The following is a 20846-nucleotide window of genomic DNA, read 5'->3' as shown; positions in this document are numbered from 1 at the left end:
GCCGCCTGGGCGCATGCCGGGGCGCGTATATAGGCCAGTGCGCGCTCCAGTTCTTATATACAACTCTATGGTTTTATACTATACCAACAGCTCTCCGTTGCTCGTTACCAAGTAATTCTGTATTCTAAAAATTATTTTGAGTAATTATTTACCAATAGTGCTGAGTGCAATGAAGGGTGCAGCATGGCTGTGGCTGCACACATTAGGCATCCTTACATATGTTTCCGGGTAACTGAGGCTTACTATTAATTCAGAATTAATTAAATTTTCCATTCCTAATCCGGGCCACTTTTGGTTAAGCCACACTTCAAAAGCGCCGTGCCAAATTGCTCGCATAAATCCCTGCATAGCAATGGTATCTCAGGCAGTTGCCAACGTGTTGTATTTACATCCCAATTACTCTGCCTACTGTTGTTTAGCATCGTTTTTTTGTGGAAATTGCAATGAATTGCGGTTCCGTATTAAAGTAGCATCTCACGATTTACGTTTGTAAAATAATATGTATTTTTTTTTTGTGAGCGAGGTTTGAAAGATGATGCTGTTTTGAAACCAAAAACATTCAATAACTTATAGAACGCATTAATAATGTATCAATGCGCTTTACATTATAGCCCTGTTCATTAGGCCAATAACATATTATTCTTTGATCTTTCTCAGCTCCCTAGGGAGTATACAGCACCAGGCTGCTGTCCAAAGGCTTTTTCATACACAGTATAAACTTCTACTCTCACAGGTACCCATTTATACCCCTGGGTGAAGAGAAGCAATTATAGTAAAGTATCTTCCTCAAGAACACAAGTGTCACGACCGGGATTCGAACCCACACTCCGATGACTTAGCCATTCGATGATGATTTAAATCTTGTATAATACCATGAAAGCCTATAAGTTTGCGAACCTACAAAAGTAGGCCTAGCTAAATTTTGGAACAAATGGGCCAAAAAATTGGCCGAGCATCTTTAATCCGTTTTACACATTGAAAAAAAGATGATTTAAAAGAAAACATTGAATTCACTAATAACATTATATACACCTGCCCGAGGCCAAGCTTAAAGTATCGCCCTAGTTTTAGAAACATCTGTAAAAGTGTACACGATGACGAAATTGAGTCTACCAAAAGCTTGTCTAAATTGATCAAAATCGGATTATGGTAGCGATAATTGGCGACTGAAAGATTCCCATGAGAGATGTTGATAAAACACAGTCATAGATATCTCAGAATAAACAGCGCCACCAAGAGGTAGTGAGGGCGAAGATTCTTGCAAACAAATCACCACCACCAAGTGCTCATTTTTGTATCAGGCACTTGGTTTATGAGCAAACAGAGATGAATCAAATAACAAATCTGTGAAAGTGTTGACTCAATTGGTCATTGAAGTTGCAAGAGAATAATCAAACAAAAACACGCTTGTTGCACAAATAATTGTGGGCTTCAGATGGATTGCATAAAAAGGCTTCAGGACTGAAGTATTTTAATATTTGAGTGAGAAAATATCCTTTCTCTCCAACTACGTTGTTTCAGAGGCCGTTTCTCACAATGTTTTAAACTACTAACAGCTCTCCGTTGCTCATTACCAAGTAAGTTTTAATTTTAAGTAATTACCAATAACGTCCAGTGTCGTTATTAACAAAACAGTATGGAGCCCATAAAATCAGATTATAGCGTAGACCGCTATTAAATGAGGCATTCTGCTTCTTTAATATGCAATCTGTAAGTGAATGCCATCGGGCCCGTTGGCGATCGATGGTAACATGTCGTCGTAATTCGATTTGTGTGATATTGAAGCTTCACACCAGGCAATTAAAGGCAATTACGGGGTCTCCGGATGGGTTTAATGGGGGTACAACGTTGAATTGACCCTTTCTTGTACGCCCACGATAGTGTTTGTCTGTCTGGAAGTACGTGTCAAACATTGTTTTGCTGGTGCTCTGAAGTCATGGCAAACAAGTCAACATTCTGTCTTCAGGTTATTTACTATTTTCAAGTGTTGTTCAAAAGTTGTTTTTTTTGTATTACCGACAGCAAAGCTTTACAGATTCAAATTTTAGGGCATGAAAACTGATATCTTTTTCCAAAACCACATTAGTCCGAGGTAAAATGATTCTAAAAATGCTTCAAACTAACTATCAAAAGCTGGTACTGTAAAGCAAGTTTTTACAACCGACAGTAACACTTTACAGATTCAAATATTTGGGCCGATAAACTGATATCTTTTTTATCTATTATTCACTATACTTCGAAGTAAAATGGTTATCAAAATTGCTTCAAACTATCGAAAGCTGCCACTGAAGTAAGTTTTTATTTCCATTCTCTAAAGAGTGATTACCCACCGGATTACCGAACGTAAGTATTCCTTTAAAGGCATTAGACACTATTGGTAATTACTCAAAATAATGATTAGGATAAAACCTTTCTTGGTGACGAGTAATGGGGAGAGGTTGATGGTATAACACATTGTGAGAAACGGCTCCCTCTGAAGTGCCGACGTTCTCGAGAAAGAAGTAATTTCCACGAATTGGATTTCGAGACCTCAGATTTAGAATTGAAGGTCTCGAAATCAACCATCTAAACGCACACAACTTCGTGTGACAAGGGTGTTTTTTTTCTTCATTATTATCTCGCAACTTCGATGACCGATTGAGCTCAAATTTTCACAGGTTTGTTATTTTATGCATATGTTGATATACACCAATTTTGAAGTCTAGTCTTTGGCAATTACCAATATTGTCCACTGTCTTTAACCAAAAGACAGTTCCAATTTAGAAATACATTTGAGTGTAACAATTCAATCGTTGGGGAGGTAGTGCTTTCTGCTCTACCAGCCAGGCTTCTGACGGAAGATACCCAAGCCTACATCCGTATGGACTGTAAAGGGGGTAACCCTGTTTCAGCCCTAGGAGTATGTGACAACGGCCTCTGGAAAAAAAAGTTGATTTTCTAGCACACACCTCGTGTGTCAGGCGACTTGCATTAAAATTCGTTGTAGTAATGTCGTTTTTTAATTTCTTACCTGTTGGTTTTGTTGTGTTTTGGCGCGTTCTTTCTTATCTAAAGCGTGTAATGACAATTCCAACTGTGGAGACAGAAAGTAAAAAACCAAACATTTACATTAGTTTAATTGATTTATTTATCTACGAATATTCATTCACTCAACAACCCTAACGTTCCCCATCCCATCAATCTCCAACAACAAGTTTTGTAGGATTTTTTTGGACTGGGGACTGCACTAGCAAACTGATTATGCTTTACATGGGTTCAGGCATACCAACAAAAGTAGAGTACCACAGTTTGGGTGTTGAGTTCCCATATGGTGTTGGATTCTGTTAGAGTGAAGTAGGATCCTAGTAAATCACTCATGGGAGTTGGAGGATGTTTCTGTTGCCCATCTTTCCTAGGCTTAAAAAAGGGTGATTTACTTGTTTTGTATATAAGACAATCTGGCGTCAGAGTAAACCCAAATGCATTGTCTCAATAATTAGTATGAGAATTAAACCAGTCGTTTCAAAACACCAAAAGTGAACACATAATGCAAAATTGCCCCAAAAGGGTCTAGGTTAAATGGTTAGTACGAAAAACAAAAGTCACATTTTTATACCGACCTCTTTCTTTTTACTGAGAATGTCTTGCATTTCGTGTTCTTTCTCCTCAAGCCATCTATCCATCTCGGCCTGCAACTCTTCTTGATACTGAAAATAAAAAACACACAAATTAATACCTCTTTTTGTTTGACAAGAAGGCCCTAGGTTGGTCACCTCTCCACACCCTCCTCCTCCCCGGTTATTTGTGATAGAGATAAGCTAACAAGTGTCCGTTTTACACACGGTTCCTCAAGAACCATTGTGTTCTGGCAAAGATAACACAAAATATTCCTCTATGGGATTTGAGGCATTGCATTGTAAGTTATCAACATTATTTGGTTTGCGGTAACCCCATGTGTAGATGTATATCTACTTGTTGGATATTCGTTTGAGAACACGGTAGTATAGTTATAGCAGGACAAGTTCTCAAAAACACAATCTACCCAGCAAGTATAGATACAATACACATGGGGGTGGATCTCACAAAGAGTTAGGCATAGTCTTATCTCGAGTTAGGATGAGTTACTCGTCCTAACTTGACCAGCCTTTAGTTTTTAATATCTCCTATGACTAGCCCTAAGTTAGGACTAGCCCTAACTCTTTGTGAAATCGACCCATGATGTTACCGCTAACCATTATCAACATTTTCAATGATCAGTGATTGTCTTATTGGACCTGAAGTCTCAAATCATCCAAAGTCAGACGAAGTCGAACACAATGGTACATGGATTTTGGAGGATTTGGACCGACAGATTGGTATTGATTCCAAATGACCGGTGTCGCATGAAATTATGTCCTCTATGCAATACTATCCGGAGGACATTATTGCATATGCAATTATGTATGCAATAATGTCCGCCGGACGGTTTTGCATATGCAATCGTGTCCGCCCGGATGCTGCTGCATAATGCCCATGTGTCTGCTCGGACACATTTGCATATGCAATTGTGTCCGCCCCCGTGCAAAACCGTCCTTGCATTGCATATGCAATAATGTCCGCCCCCGGTTTTGCATATGCAACAATGTCCGCCGGACGGTTTTGCATATGCAATAATGTCCGCCGGACGGATTTGCATATATGCAATCATGTGTCTGCTCGGACACATTTGCATATGCAATTGTGTCCGCCCCCGTGCAAAACCGTCCTTGCATTGCATATGCAATAATGTCCGCCGCCAGTTTTGCATATGCAACAATGTCCGCCGGACGGTTTTGCATATGCAATAATGTCCGCCGGACGGATTTGCATATAATATGCAATCATGTCCAACCGGACGCTGCTGCAGAATGCAATTGTGTCCGCCTCCGTGCAAAACCGTCCTTGCATTGCATATGCAATAATGTCCGCCGCCGGTTTTGCATATGCAACAATGTCCGCCGGACGGTTTTGCATATGCAATAATGTTCGCCGGACGGATTTGCATATGCAATCATGTCCACCCGGACGCTGCTGCAGAATACAATTGTGTCCGCCCGGACACATTTGCATATGCAGTTGTGTCCGCCCCCGTGCAAAACCGTCCTTGCAGTAAATTCAACGTCCTTGCAGTAAATTCAACGCCCTTGGCCGACGAAACACGTTCGCCGTTTTTTTTTTTACAAGTGCAAGGTAATGAATGACATAGAAAATGTTCGGCCATTGAGTATTCACTGCAATCATAAATTTCGTGAATGTTCATGCTTCATGTAGGTTCATGCATGCACGCTCCCTTAGGCGTGCACATTATATGTACAGTCATTGTGTCCGCCGGACGGTTTTTGCATAGCCCCGCACACGATTGCATGTGCAAAAGTGTCCGGAGCGGACAGTATTGCACGGCGGACACAGTTGCATCTGACACCGGCATCAACTCTTACTTTAAGCTTGAGTGAATCCCTTTCCTGCATGAGGAGTTGTTCCATCTCTTCATACAACCGATGCATCTCATCCGTAAGGATGCCATTTTTCCTGGAGAGGAAAAGGAAACCAAGATTATTGTTTAACGTTCATTATACTGTTCACTGATACTTCCAACATAGACTTAGCGTATTCTAAATCTGAGGTCTCGAAATCAAATTCGTGGAAAATTACTTCTTTCTTGAAAACTACGTCACTTCAGAGGACGCTGTTTCACACAATGTTTTATACTATCAACCTCTCCCCATTACTGGTTATTACCAAGTGAGGTTTTATGCTCATAATTATTTTGAGTTTTTACCAATAGTGTCCACTGCCTTTAAGGAGAATGTACGAGAACGTGTAAGATTTGCAAATAGAATGTATACGAGCCGAAATAGTTGAATTCAACATAATGTGTGTTAGTGTTTTGAATGACAGCATTGAAGTAAATTACTGAGTTAGATTAATAAATATAATTAAAATAAAATCAACTGCAAAAGTGAGATTTAACTAACGTTTTGACGAGTGTGTCGCAGCTATCGTGAACTTTCTGAATCTCCAGGACAGCTTTCTTGAGGAAGTTCTGGAACACCAGGAGTAGTTCCGGTTCATCGTTCCGTAGTTTCTGCCAGAGCACGTACAGTTCATCCTGCCTGTAGGATAAGACGGTAAGATGTAAAAAGGTTGACCATTCAAAATCACTTAACATTGCTAGGGTGGCGTTTCTAGACTGGCATAATTAGGGCAGAGCCGTGAAGACGGAGGATGATGGACAATTGAGTTTGCTCATCAAATATTTGAAGACTAGAGCATTTGTTGAACACATTTTCCTGGACCATTTTTACATCATAAAAGTTATATAATGTTGATCTACGTGAACCTTCATTTTGTCCAATGGTATCAAACGTTATATGCACTGTTTGTATATAAAAATTACAATTGTTATTTAGTCTTAGAGTATAGATAAGCCCAATCTTGTTCATCGAGAATAAGGCAAATTGTTTAAAAATATTAATAAAATATCTTTCCATATAATCACTTGGAAGCAGTCCTAAAATAAGAATTTGCAGCCAATAAGTTTACATTGTATCCATAGAAGAAGGCATCCGTTATTCGAAGGGCATCTTTTTAAACATTTTAGTTTTATTAGTTCAGATATCCAGAGAGAAGCCTGGGCATTGTTCCAGGAGCTGACACCCAATTCCCTCTATTAAATCTCCTAGATGCAATAAGTCACTAGGGAGCATGAAGACTGCGGTAACTTGATGTGGTAACCTACTATAAAACACGCTCGTGAGGCAAGGATCAAAGAGATTGCCAACAATGGCCGGATGACCTAATTCTTAAGCGTCTTATAAACGAGTTTTCGGATGGGCCTTCATCTTAGTTCATGTTGAATACAGATTTTGTTGTTTATAGCGTTATAGGACAATCATCATAAGATTTGAAACGTTGTTAGGGTGGGGATGAAATACGGCGAAGTTTGCAGTAAAATCAAGAATACGAGTAGGATTTGAAACAGTGCACTGAGATAAAATCCATTAAGATTGGAGGTAATTGCACATGGATATAAACAGTATTTGGAAATTGCAAGGCGGGAAGTTTAAGGCTTTGCAGTTGAATGTTGGCATGGTGGAGAATTACCCAAGGTTTCCGGTAACATCATGCGCAATGTAAGTTAAAATACATTTTTTGTTTTAAAGGCAGTGGACACTGTTGGTAATTGTCAAAGACTAGCCTTCACAGTTGGTGCATCTCAACATATGCTTAAAATGACAAACCTGTGAAAATTTAAGCTCAATCGGTCATCGAACTTAGGAGATAATGAAAGAAAAAAACACCCTTGTCAAAGGAAGTTGTGTGCGTTTAGATGGTTGATTTCGAGACCTCAAGTTCTAAACCTGAGGTCTCGAAATCAAATTTGTGGAAAATTACTTCTTTCTCGAAAACTATGGCACTTCAGAGGGAGCCGTTTCTCACAATGTTTTATTCCATCAACCTCTCCCCATTACTCATTTCACATTTCACCATGAAATGTTTTATGCTAATAAATATTTTGAGTAATTACCAATAGTGTCCACTGCCTTTGACTGTAGGGCCTAAGTTAATTACAGTGTAAGCATTTTACATAGCGATGATATTAGACTAAATGCATAAAAAGATGACATTAAAAGTTGAAATTCTCAAGAGTTGAGCTGGGATTTCATTTCGTCTTATACTCAACCGCATTTAGACCACAAGTGTATCTTGACTTTTTTAACTCAAGTTCTTGAACAAACAATGGCTCGGATTCACACTAGAGACAGGTCGCATGCAATAACCGTCGGAATCAAATAGCACAGTGGTTTTTAGTGTAATGTCACAACTGTTTCATGTCAAGACGAACTTCATCTTGACATTTAAACTAACGTTAAACTACATCATCTGGCTTCGCAATATTTACAAACGAAGGAAATAACAAGCTCTCATCAAACAACCGTCGGGTGAAATAAGAAACCTCGTCGTATACATACATTTCTTTCAGTGTTCCCACGAGAACTAAAACACCCCCATGATTTCGTCTCACGGTCTCAAAATGTGGAGAATATATGTATTTTCGATTCTCCTGTGATACACTTACTAAAATGAATTGCAAAGGTTATTATAAAATAGAGAATGATAAATGAGGAAAGAAAATACATGTATGTAAGGAAATTAATCCAACTTATTACCAAACTAAAATTCCCATCAATTTTGCGACACAACAATTGACAATATTTTGTATCATTAATCTATCTTTGTGAAAAAAAAGTTAAAGGGTGGCTGCTGTTTTTTTTTTATAATTTAAACGATTTAACATGACTTTTTAAACCTGAAATATTTTATTATTTTTTTTATTAAATGCGCAAGAGGGGGCATGACTTATTCGCTAATTACGCAAGTGAGATATGTCGGGAAAAAAACAAAACACATTTTATTGATGTTCAATACATATATCAGAAATAAATGACAGCAAAATTAACTGTTTTATTTGAATTTACTGCAGCATCCCTTTAACTGTAGAAGCCATCGTGCATTGTGAGTATAGACCACATTAGTTTTGTTTACAAACATTTGTCTTTTTATTGGTCCTTCTGGCAGGCAAGATACTAAACACTGGTCGCATCGAAACTTTTTGTGACATATAATTTCCACATAAATTCAAGAATTACATGGGGTGTATAAGTTGTCCAAGCTTTGGCATGTGGCCATCCTTTTCATAGAGGGGTACGTTAATAATTTTGGAGCAATCGTCATGATTGCCCTTTTTGGTAATCGTCAAAGACCAGTCTTCCCATTTGGTGTTTCCCAACATAATTTACAAAATAACAATTTTGGATCACACAAATTTGGCTAACACACATCGGTGTATGGGTAAAACCAAAATTTATATTCTTTATCCCCGATGCAAATTTAACATCTCTTAAATTTGGATCAATTGGTCATCGAAGTTGCAAGAAAATAGTGGAAGAAAAAAAACAGCCTTGGTGCACATGTTGTATGCTTTTAGATGCGTTGAATTCGACACTTCAGCTGACGTCTCGATTACAATTCAAATAATTCTAGTGAGTTAAATTACTTCTTTCTCAAAAACTGCATTACTTCAGAGAGAGCCGTTTCTCCCAATAATTTATACTATCAACAGCTCTCCGTTGCTCGTTTTATACCAAGTAAGTTTTATGCTCACAGTTTTTTTTTTAATAGTAATTACCAATAGTGTCCAGTGCCTTTAAGTAAAGCCTTTATTCCCATCTGCGCTGCTGTAAATGACGCGCCTTGCAACCTTTAAATTGATTAAATTATGGGAATGATTGCGAATAATTAGTTTATGGGTGATGGATAGATTAAAAAGAGCTTATTCAGCTTAATTGGTCTAGTCAAATATTATGCCATCGTGACGAGGCACTAGGAGTGATGCATAGGTTGAAGTATTGCAATGAATTATTATAACTTCTAATCATTCAGATGAATTCATTCAAGACCTTTGCAAAAGCCAAGACCATAGATCACAACAACAGAATCTTTCACGGACAAAACAGTTGTCGGTTTCACAATTGACACAAATCTTTCTTATAAATTTAGGAAGACAAGCAGACAGAACCACCATATACCGCCATTTATAATAGGAATTATACTCTTCCAACAGGATCTTAAATTGAAATAATTTATTCTAGACAAGTACAACTTTAAAGCGTCCAATAAAAGTCCATAGGCCAAAACCTGGGAATAACTCATTTAACAAGAACATTTTTTTCCTCAAGAATTGACACGAACCTTACTTTACTGCTTATCAAATTGAGAAGAAAAGCACTCAAAACCATCATGGCAACTTATCCTCCTTTTTCAACCTGATAGTAAACGATTTGATAAACCAGACACAATTACCAATCAGAGATTTATTTGTTCTCATGTTAATTTTGAACGTTACAGTTCAAATTTAGCTGGACAAACCCCATAATTTATAGTGAACTGTCTGACATACAGGCAGGTTCAATTGAAAATAATCATCAAATGAACTTACATTAATTTTATTTATTTTATTGATTGATTTATTAGTTCTCATGTTAATTTTGAGCGTTACAGTTAAAATTTTAGCAGGACAAAACCCTACATTTTGTATTTTCTAGTGAACTGCTTGACATAAAGGCAGGTTCAATTGAAAATAATCATCAAATGAACTTACATTAATTTTATTTATTTTATTGATTGATTTATTAGTTCTCATGTTAATTTTGAGCGTTACAGTTAAAATTTAGCAGGACAAAACCCTACATTTTGTATTTTCTAGTGAACTGCTTGACATAAAGGCAGGTTGAATTGAAAATAAGCATCAAATGAACTTACATTAATTTTATTTATTTTATTGATTGATTTATTAGTTCTCATGTTAATTTTGAGCGTTACAGTTAAAATTTAGCAGGACAAAACCCTACATTTTGTATTTTCTAGTGAACTGCTTGACATAAAGGCAGGTTCATTTGAAAATAATCATCAAATGAACTTACATTAATTGGTTAATATTTATTGCTTTGTTTGTTTATTTATTCTAGTTTATTTCACCCTAAGCATATTATTGGTGTATAAATATTAAGCTAGTTCGACAGCACATCAATCGTCCACCTCGAGTTCAAAACCATCTCTGTCCCATGAATATTATTGTGGCGCGATTTCCAACCTCCATCCCCCACAAACCTCTTATCTAAACAAAACATACAACAAGAAAAGCGCATATTTTATTATCAGATTACGTGCTCGTTTGTTGGAAATGTCAAAAGCCCGAAGCGTGAAGTGAAGAGAGGGTTGGGCAAGAAATAGCGTCCGAGACCCCGGTCAAAACGAGCACAAATCACGGTACTTCAAGAAAAGGTACTTCGTACATAAATAAGAAAGCTTGCCCGGGGGTTTAGGCTCTGCTAAATCCACCGTCGATTCGAGAGTTTGTGTTCACAGTATTAAAGGCACCGGACACGTTTTGTAACAATACTCTAAATATTATAATATTAGGGTTAGAACTTTGTAACGAGCAATGGAGTGATGTTGATAACACATTGTGAGAAACGACTCCCTCTGATGTAACATAGTTTTTGAGAAAGAGGGAATTTATTTCTAAAATAAAATTTGAACCTGAGAAAGACTTCAGACCTGAAGCCTTTCTCATGCATCAGAAAGCACACATGTTGTGAAACAAGGGTATTTTTTTCTTTCTTTAGTCTCTTGCAACTAAAGATGACTATTATTGAGCAAAACTTGCACAGATTTGTTATATGTTACGAATGTGTTGGGATACACCAAGTGAAAACACTGTTCTTTGACAATAATTACCCAAAGTATCCAGTGGTGGACTTCACAAAGATAGTCGTAACTTAGGACTAGTCCTAGGCAATGCTAATAGATAGGACCAGTCCTAAGTCAGGATGAGTTACTGGTCATAACTTTAGGACCAGTCCTATCTCTTAGCATTGCCTAGGACTAGTCCTAAGTTAGGACTACCTTTTTGAAATCCACCCCAGGGGTCGATTTCACAAACAGTTAGGACTAGTCCTAAGTTAGGACTAGTCCTAAGAAAGAGATATCAAAAAACGTACAGTTAGTCCTAAGTTAGGACTAGTAACTCGGCCTAAGACGAGATAAGACTAGTCCTAGCTCTTTGTGAAATCCACCCCAGTACCTTTAAAGGGTCGTCTGCAAAACGATGTAGCGTTCGTGATGATTTTCCGATAAGAGTGGTTGAGAAAATATTAAATATTATTTCTTAATCTGATTGCTCCGGGTACAAGTGGGCGTCCGTAGTGATTGATATCCAAATTATTGTAACATTGTTTGAACAAAATTTTAAGCGATTGCTTTAAAACAGGCAGACGAGTGTGTCACTTTGCGGCATTGATGCTGACATCATTTACTAATGTGGGGTGGGTGTGGACTAATGACCAGGAAACGAACACAGTGAGAGGGGGAGGGGGTATTGATTGATCTCAACACAAGAGACTGACACCTAGGCTTTTGAATGATTTTGAGCCCACGTGTCTGACACCAACAATGGGGCAGTAGACGTTTTAGGTTGAACATTGTGTGGCCAAAGAATATTTCTTTTTTTTTTTCAATTTCTTTTTTTCTGGTTGTGAAGCCAAAGTGAATCCCCGGTACAAGCAAACAAAAGGGAAGTTTTAGATCAAGAAAGACCGTTTTTAGAAATAAAGTTAAAGAAATACCTTTTATTTTAGACACGTGGGGCGAGTTGCGACATTTACTTAATCAAGTTTTAATAATACCATTTTTAAAATTTGGAATCACCGCGATTCGGAGCACTTCCATTAGCGGTGGAGGAATTGCTTAGAAGCAGAATATTTTGTTGTAGTTATTTGTTTGCAATTTTCGTGCCAACGCAAATTATTCAAACCCAGCCTTTGTGTCAGGACATATCGATTTGCATGCACGGCAAAGCTGAATCCCACGCGTTTTATGATCACAATGATCAATCATCATACATAATATTCATGCGCGAATATATAACATGAAATAATAATAATAAAGACATTTGTAAAGCGCCCGATGAAAAGAGAACAACACAATACACAATGAGTGAAAGATACAATTACAAATAAGCAGGTTAAAAATTAAGCAGTTTAAAAAATTTCGAGGAAAAATGTCTTGTAACAAAAAGTGTAGTCCTACTAGTCAACCCTAGCCCACTTATCACAAAAGAGGGAAATATAATTTCGCACATTGGCGGGGTCAAAGTCTGAAAATGCGCGAGACTTGGACAAAGAAACAGACCAGTTCCAAACCTTAACTTTCCCGTTACACTTTCTTTAATTTCCCATTACGAAATTCAATTAACGAAGTCGACTCAATGTGAAATCAATTCACCAGAAGACGCGACTCGCATCAACAACTTGAGCTATAGGTCACAGTTCTTAGATTTGGCGAAACACATATAGACTAATGGGTGAAAAAGAGAATGACAAAAAAAGAAATCACAAAGAAGACTGGACAAAAAATCAACCACTTCGATTTTTGTTAATACAAGACTAGGGAAGTGCCTTACTGCATAAAACAAGCCGGGGCTTTTATCCTACTCTTATAGAAGAGTGACCCTCATATTCCTTTCCGGAAAATATTCAATATTGATTTTTTTTTTTTAGTTACAGAAAGGAAGAGGCCATCTGTATTGTGATCTAAACTCAGCAAGATGAGAGAAAAATTGTCTTCTAAAATTAATGGATGGTCACGTAATATGTAAGATATTGCCCGATTCACCTGATACATCTCAGAATAAAATTGCTGTGAAAAAATTAAATTGTTATGCATTAAAGGAAGACGTTGCCTTGGATCGGTCAAGTTGGTCCATAAAAAGCATTTGTAACCGTTTGTTATGAAATGCATATGGTTGGAAAGATGTTTTAAAAGTAGAATACGATGATCCATACAAACATGCCTCGAAATTGCACGTTGACTAACACGGTTTTCCTTTTACCTTGCGACTAAAACGGTCGGCCATTTATTGGAATCAAATTTTTGACTCCCATTTAATGGCCGACCGTGTTAGTTCGCAAAGTAAAAGGAAAACCACGCAATTTCGAGGCAAATTTGTGTGGATCATTGTATTCTACTTTTAAAACATCTTTCCAATAATATGGATTTTATAACAAAATGGTTACAAACGCTGTTTATAGACCAACTCGACCGATCCAAGCCAACTTAGCTTTTAAGATAGGACAATTTGCACCCGAAAAAAGGCCAACTGCCCAGATCATGAGCCCAGCCGGAAGAAAGAAGGTAAACACTTGGTCAAGACCATAATATGAGGTTATTTTAACGAAAAAAGGTAAAAGACAGATTTGGAAGAAAACGTACACAAAATGAAAAACGTTGGATGTGCTTGTTTGCAGCCTAAAGGCATGCTCATGGCTAAAATTGTTTCAGTTTAGTGGTGTTTGTTCTGGTTTATAATTCTGGTTTGTGGTTTGATGAATTTAACTGTAATGTTTATGGTTCAAACTGGATTATGGTTTGTTGGTTTCGCTTGTATTGTTTTTCAATGGTTTAACTTTGGTGAAGTCAAATTTGTCGTTTCTACTCATAAAGTTCGTGATATCACAAGTGGTTCACAAGATGTTTTAAGGTGGCTTCGTGGTTATAAACGGTTTGAAGTTATCTTGTTTATGGCATGTGATGTCACAGTTAGTGAATGTTTATGGTTATCGGTTTTTAATGATGATTTAGTGGAAAGGTGTCAATTTTACTGTTTATGGTTAAAGGAACACGTTGCCTTGGATCGGACGAGTTGGTCTATAAAAAGCGTTTGTAACCGTTTAAAAAAAATGCATATGGTTGGGAAGATGTTGTAAAAGTAGAATACAATGATCCACACAAACATGCCTCGAAATTGCGTGGCCTTCTTTTGACTGTGCAAACTAACACGGTCGGCCATTTATGGGAGTCAAAAATTTGACTACCATAAATGGCCGACCGTGTTAGTCGACGAGGTAAACGGAAAACCGTGTAATTTCGAGGCATGTTTGTGTGGATCATTGTATTCTACTTTTAAAACATCTTTCTACCCATATGCATTTTATAACAAACGGCTACAAACGCTTTTCAAAGACTAACTCGACCGATCCAAGGCAATGTGTTCCTTTAATGTTGTAGTTTGAAACCTTATACAAACGGAAACTTCCTTAGCATTATTGCGCTTAGATAACCTCGCATTTTATTTTGAGTGGATTTATCCATTAAAAGTTACCAGTGTGATATAACAACCATTCACAAGAAGTCAGAAACAATAAATAAATTTGTCCTTATCATTCAATTAATCATGTTTTCAAAATAAATTGAAAGCAAATTGAAGGTGACATACAACAGCACTTTAATCCCAATTCAATTAAGGCTGTCCCAACAAACATTAGAAGGAGCGAGTTTCGCCAAATCCTGAGTACTTAATCACGACCAGCCATTTGCAAATTTGAAGAAGGCACACTTAAAGAAAATAACACAAGTCTTTCTACCATGCCGTTGTCTAGCCTTCATTCAAGGCGTACGGAAGCGGACATGGTGTCAAGTGGTTATACGACACTGGGGCTAATTTGTTCCGCGGTGCTGTGTGCTTTATAAACAGTCGGCAGCGTGCGTGTTGAATAAAGGCTATTAAGTCGCACTTATGAGTACTTGATGGATGGAAGTGAAGGACGGTATAATACTGACGCAGGGACGAGCAGAGAAGACTTGAATAAAATGAAAACAACTAAACATCAGGGATATTACTATAATGTCAACTGTTTTCACTAAAATCAAACTGGATTTGGACATTTCCCCATTATCGTCATCATGCCGGGTCCATTTTCATAAAGTTGTTAATAAGCAGTTAATTTTTTTGGTAAGCTCAAACATAATGTAAGTTTGGCTGTAACCTGTTTTTTTTTAAGTAATTCTTTTCTGTGCTTTTGTATTGCAGGTTTTATGAAATTTTGCCCTGTTCAGTCAGCGTATTATGTAGCATGCACACAATGAACAATGTATAGACGATGTGACCTCTGACGTCACACGAAAATCAAAACATGATTCGCGCGCATACCGCCGGGCAAAACCTTTGTGTTTTGGCAGCCAGCTAGAAAGTGTATGCAATCTTACCATGACTACGACTCTTTTTGCCCGGCGAAACATGACGTATACAGTGTTTTTTTCAACAGAGGGCGGTTTGAATGTAAACATAGGTCACATCGTCTATATACAGCATATAGTAACGTACTCACATTGTAATCTTGTATGTTTGTGTTCTCACATTTTTTTTGCTCTTATTAGTGTGTGAGGGACATTTGAAGGAAAGTCTTCACATAAATAGCAAATAATCGATGTACATGTACTGGTACATGCAATGATGTTTAGCCTTTTTCAGAATGAACCACCACTGTGCTACACTGATCTTCACTGCGTGCGTAATTATGAAATTAAAAATCAGCTTCAATTTGCCGTCTAGACTTGCTAAAAGGATCTGTAGAGTGAGTTTATTAAAAGATCTCTCGTCTCGACGTTGTAAAGGGATCACTTAAAATACAATATGACTGCGGGAGACGTCTTTGTACTAGCCTCCAGTCAAGGCGTAAGTGGCAAACAGTTACATATCAAGAACAGAAAAAGACTAGTGCGGGACTTTGCTGCCTGGTGGGTGTCCTGGGAAGGTACACTATTGGTAATTGTCAAAGACCAGTGTTCTCACTTGATGTATCTCAACATATGCATAAAATAACAAGCCTGTGAACATGAGCCCAATTGGTCATCGGAGTTGGGAGAAAATGATGAAAGAAAAAACACCCTTGTTGGACGAATTTGTGTACTTTCAGATAGGAATAAAAGACTTCTAGCTGGATGTCTTTTATTATTTTAGTGAGAAATTACCTCTATCTCAAAATCTATGCTACTTCAGAGGGAGCCGTTTCTCACAATGTTTTATACTATCAACAGCTCTCAAAATGCTCATTACCAAGTCAGTTTTTAAGTTCATATTTGTTTTGAGTAATTACCAAACGTGTATCTACCCTTTAAAGGATAATACGTTAACGTACACATCTCTGTGTGGTTTTAACGGATAGACCAAGAGCAAATAGCTGCCAGATCCTCTTATGTTGAAAGTTTCTTTGAATTGGGTCAAGCTAAGCATTGAAAACAATGGCCAACCATACACTGACATCCAAAATGTTGTTGACAATTTTGTTTCATGCAAAGTTTGCTAACGATTTATTTCCATCCATTGAAAATCCAACCAGACCGAAGAACTGGGATATTCTCTACTGAGCACTACATTCAGATGCAAATAAACTGTAATGTCTAGTTTTGTTGTTGTTCTTCTCCTTGAGATAGCAATGCAACGGTGGCATACTAGATATACTGGCATCCAAAATGTTGACAACATTTCGTTTCCTGCCAAGTTTGCAAAGAGTTTGGGTTAAAGAAAGAAAAATTTACTTGAGCGTGGTTTGGAACCAACGACCTCTGGAAACAAGGCGGTGCTCTACCAACTCTATAGCCCTATGTGTGTGGTTTGTTTTGTTTTGTTGTATATTTTCATCACCTGAGCAAAACATCAGCTCAAGTAACAATTGGGCTCTTCTTTCCAGACCATTACATTCACAAGGAAAAAAAACTGCAATATCTAGTTTTTTTATTTGTCTTCTTCTTTTATCAGACATTAGACCCAGCTCATTCGGTTTGTTGATAGATCCAGCGTAAGGAAATAATATGCACTTTAATTACGGAGCCAGTGTGTGAAACGCGACTTCGGTCCTGCCTACGTGCAATGGTTCGAACATAAAACGATACTACCAAACAAAAACCTACTTATAAACAAATAAAGTCAGCAAGTTTCCCCCATCAACGTAAACAACAACACACAACGACGGGTGGAAATCCGTTTCAAGACGGTCAAATTATCCCTAATCAGCACGCTACCATGGCGCGTCCAGCAGCAGTCGCCCCCGGGGAGTAAATCGAGTTAAACCCCCACCACGGCAAGTACATTGCACCACCCTCCTAAATCCCATGTCCGGAATTATCTCCCCATAATCAACTCATTCAAACACACCCCCTGCTCCTCTGAGGCATGGTTTCTCCCCTCTCTCATCTCTTCATCCATATGATGTGCCATACCCAAATCTTGTTAAAGATGAGAATAAAGTCTTGGAAGGACAGATGCTTTTGGAAACAATCTTGAGACGTCTGCATGCCCGCAGGAGATGGCACAACGACTTCTTCTCGTGTTTTTTAATGAGATTACCAGATGTCGGGCTTGGCCGTACTCGAGCCCCATGACTGCTGTCGGTGAGTGCTAAACCAGAACTAGGCCCTCGTGGTTCAAATTGACCGCTTAATCTGATTATTGACTAGAACTTACCGACCTGCTCAGCACAAACATAGAGGGGAACCAGTCATTAAGTTTACACTACATGGGGCGGCAATAGCTGGTCACCCCCGGCATACAAATCACAAACCAGTTACCAAAATGGATCAAAACGAGGCTGGCCACACACAAATCTACATCAGCCCAAAAATTACAATATTTCTGGAGGAATAAAATGATGAGTACAAACCACAACAACATACTCACAGAGAGTTCTTGGGGTTGTTTTCAAAAAGAGTCAAGACCAGTTTCAACTCGAGATACTCGTCCCACTTCTTAAGTTTTTAATAACTCCTAAGAGTACTAGGACTAATCAGGAGGACCATCTTAGTGAAATCGACTCCTGGGGTCGACTTCACAAAGAGTTAGGACAAGTCCTAACTTAGGATTAGTCCTAGGAGATATACAAATTGCATGGCTAGTCCTAAGGACGAGTAACTGGTCCCAACTCGAGATAAGACTAGTCCTAACTCTTTGTGAAATCCACCCAAGGGATCTTACCCCCCCCATGATTAGTATCTGGAGCATAGCCACGGTCATGGACCCTACAAAATAGGGGGGGGGGAGAAAACATTATTAACAAATGAATAATATACTTTCTCTTGCTCGAAGAGCTTAATTTTGAAAAGAGAGTGAGCCTAAATGTCGTAAAAACGTAAACAAGTCATACAAAACTTGGGCTCCGAACATAGACAGTTACAAGTCACGTGGGATATTATTTCACTGCGGAAAGGAATGACGAGACTTACAACCTTTCTCCCAGGTTATTGTCTAGGATCGAACATAGCAACGTGGACAGAATCAAAATCAGGCTCAATTTGACATCCAAACTGTCACGTCCATCGAGACTGAGTTGCCTCAATCGGTAGCGTGCTTATTATTTTAGACTCCATTGATTTTTCCAATGTGACTGCTTATAAGGATGGTGCAGTCGATCATGTTCATTCAATTATGTCATCAATTGACGCTAAATGACAGCCGTTGGCGGACTTTCAGTCTACAGTCAGGTTTTTCATTTTATCAAAATCTTCTTTTCGACTGTTAGAATCGATGTGTCAATTCAAATTAATGATAATGCATTAAGAGTGTTTTGGTGACGGTTTTTCGGAAGGGTTCAAGACTGCCATTGGAACTTCATGAAGTTGAAATAAGTTTAATGGACGCTTTTTAACTGAATGCACGCTGCACTTGGAGCGCCAATACAGTGTGAAATGTCAGAAATGGGGCTATAGTATTCAGAAATCCAATCCAACATGGCAGAAGGTTCATGGGAACGAACATGAAGTCAATATTACAAGACTCAAGATGATTATAATTTATTGGTGTACATATTATAGGGATAATATAATCGATGAGAAACTTGCTTCTCTGAAACTTTCAAAACAGAACTATTCTCATTACATAATAATTATAATCTTCTGCGTACAGTACATAGTTTGTCAGCATTGTTTTGTTTCCACATCTACATCAATATTTACAAGTTACTGCTGTGGCACCACGAATAATGTCTTTAAGAACGCGTGTTTAAATAAGTAAATCAAAGTATATATCATTTAAAGACACTGGACAATGTTGATGATTGTCAAAGACCAGTCTTCTCACTTGGTGTATCTCAACATATGCATTGAATAACAAACCTGTGAAAATTTGAGCTCAATTGGTCGTCGAAGTTGCGAGATAATAATGGAAGAAAAAACACCCTTGTCACACGAAGTTGTGTGCTTTTAGATAGGTTGATTCTGATACCTCAAATTCTAAATCTGAGGTCTCGAAATAAAATTCGTGCAAAATTACTTTTTTCTCGAAAACTATGTCATTTCAGAGGGAGCCGTTTCTCACAATGTTTTATACTATCAACTTCTCCCCATTATTCGTCACCAAGGTTTTATGCTAGTAACTATTTTGAGTAATTACCAATATGGCCACTGCCTTTAAGTCACTTTTAGGGAACAAAGTTGGCATCAGCAAACAACAATCTGTCCGTACAATCAGATTGAGAAGCAAGATTTAAAACAAACTACCTTGCACTTGCTACAGTAGTTCATTGTACTTAACAGTGACCGACCTCTGTTCGTCACTATGGCGGATACAAAATGTGTCTCAATCATCTAATCACGCCCAACAAAACATGACAAGCACGTAGCGATTCCGCACCACTGATGATGTGTAGGTCAGGGTAGGTGATTGCCGGCTATGCGACACTTTCTTCGGTCGTTTGCCCCTGCGTATATTAGTACTGTGGTATTATAAAGGAGTTTTGGCGGCCATTTTGTTTCTGATACCACCGCAAATAACACACAATGCGGCTTGACGCAAGACTATGCCACACGACAACCTCGATTCTGCATGGTTGTCAGCCCTTGCATCTTATTATTGTGTTATAGGACTTTTGGCGGCCATTTTGTTTCTAATTCCACGCTAGTAACCCACTCTACGGCTTGATGCAAGACTAGCCTTGTCGGCTGTAAGCACTTGCATCGTTTTGTTTTTACAATGAACCGTTGAGCTGGAAAGAGGAAGGGGCGGTCGCACAAAAGGTAAGCACAACAAAACTACGCTTACCGGATAAAGGTTTTTCAGCCAAACTACCATTGTGACTGGCACCCTGCTCAGTTATGCTTAACAGAAAATTTTCAAGCAAAAGGTAAATCAGAATAATGACATAAAATGATTGAGAAGTTGAGCCGGCAAGGGGTGCCGTAGCTAAGCACAAAAAAACTATGCTCACCACATCAAAGTTACCAGTGAAACTACCATGTCACATGAAGAATTTGTGACTGGCACCCTGCTCAGTTTTGCACAAAAAGTGTCAAGCAAAAAGACATGTAAGGTGAGCGGAATAATGGTCTCTGAGTGGTAAAGGAGCTGCTGCAGTAGACCTTTCTTTTGTTGATAAACAAACCGCCTTGGTTGGCATGGTCGGCCGAATGTTAGTAGATCATGGAATCGTAAAAACAGATGTTTTAACAAAATTCAACAT

The 20846-nt window shown here is 38.2% G+C and overlaps 1 protein-coding gene across 6 annotated transcripts in view; it reads right to left on the bottom strand.

Annotated features, from left to right (window-relative positions):
- Positions 1-20846, bottom strand: part of LOC139943153 (uncharacterized) — a 72369-nt gene that overhangs the window by 14984 nt on the left and 36539 nt on the right. For all 6 annotated transcript variants that reach the window (XM_071939972.1, XM_071939973.1, XM_071939968.1 and 3 more), the window contains 4 exons: positions 5973-6110; positions 5436-5526; positions 3600-3686; positions 3011-3073 (listed from right to left, as the gene is read on the bottom strand). In XM_071939972.1, coding sequence (XP_071796073.1) covers positions 3011-3073; positions 3600-3686; positions 5436-5526; positions 5973-6110 — 379 coding nt within the window. The remainder of the gene's footprint in view (positions 1-3010; positions 3074-3599; positions 3687-5435; positions 5527-5972; positions 6111-20846) is intronic.

Source organism: Asterias amurensis, chromosome 10 (genome assembly GCF_032118995.1).
Source record: "Asterias amurensis chromosome 10, ASM3211899v1".
Lineage (NCBI taxonomy): Eukaryota > Metazoa > Echinodermata > Asteroidea > Forcipulatida > Asteriidae > Asterias > Asterias amurensis.
The sequence above is the reverse complement of the archived record's forward strand: the minus strand, read 5'-3'. Positions and strand labels throughout refer to the sequence as shown.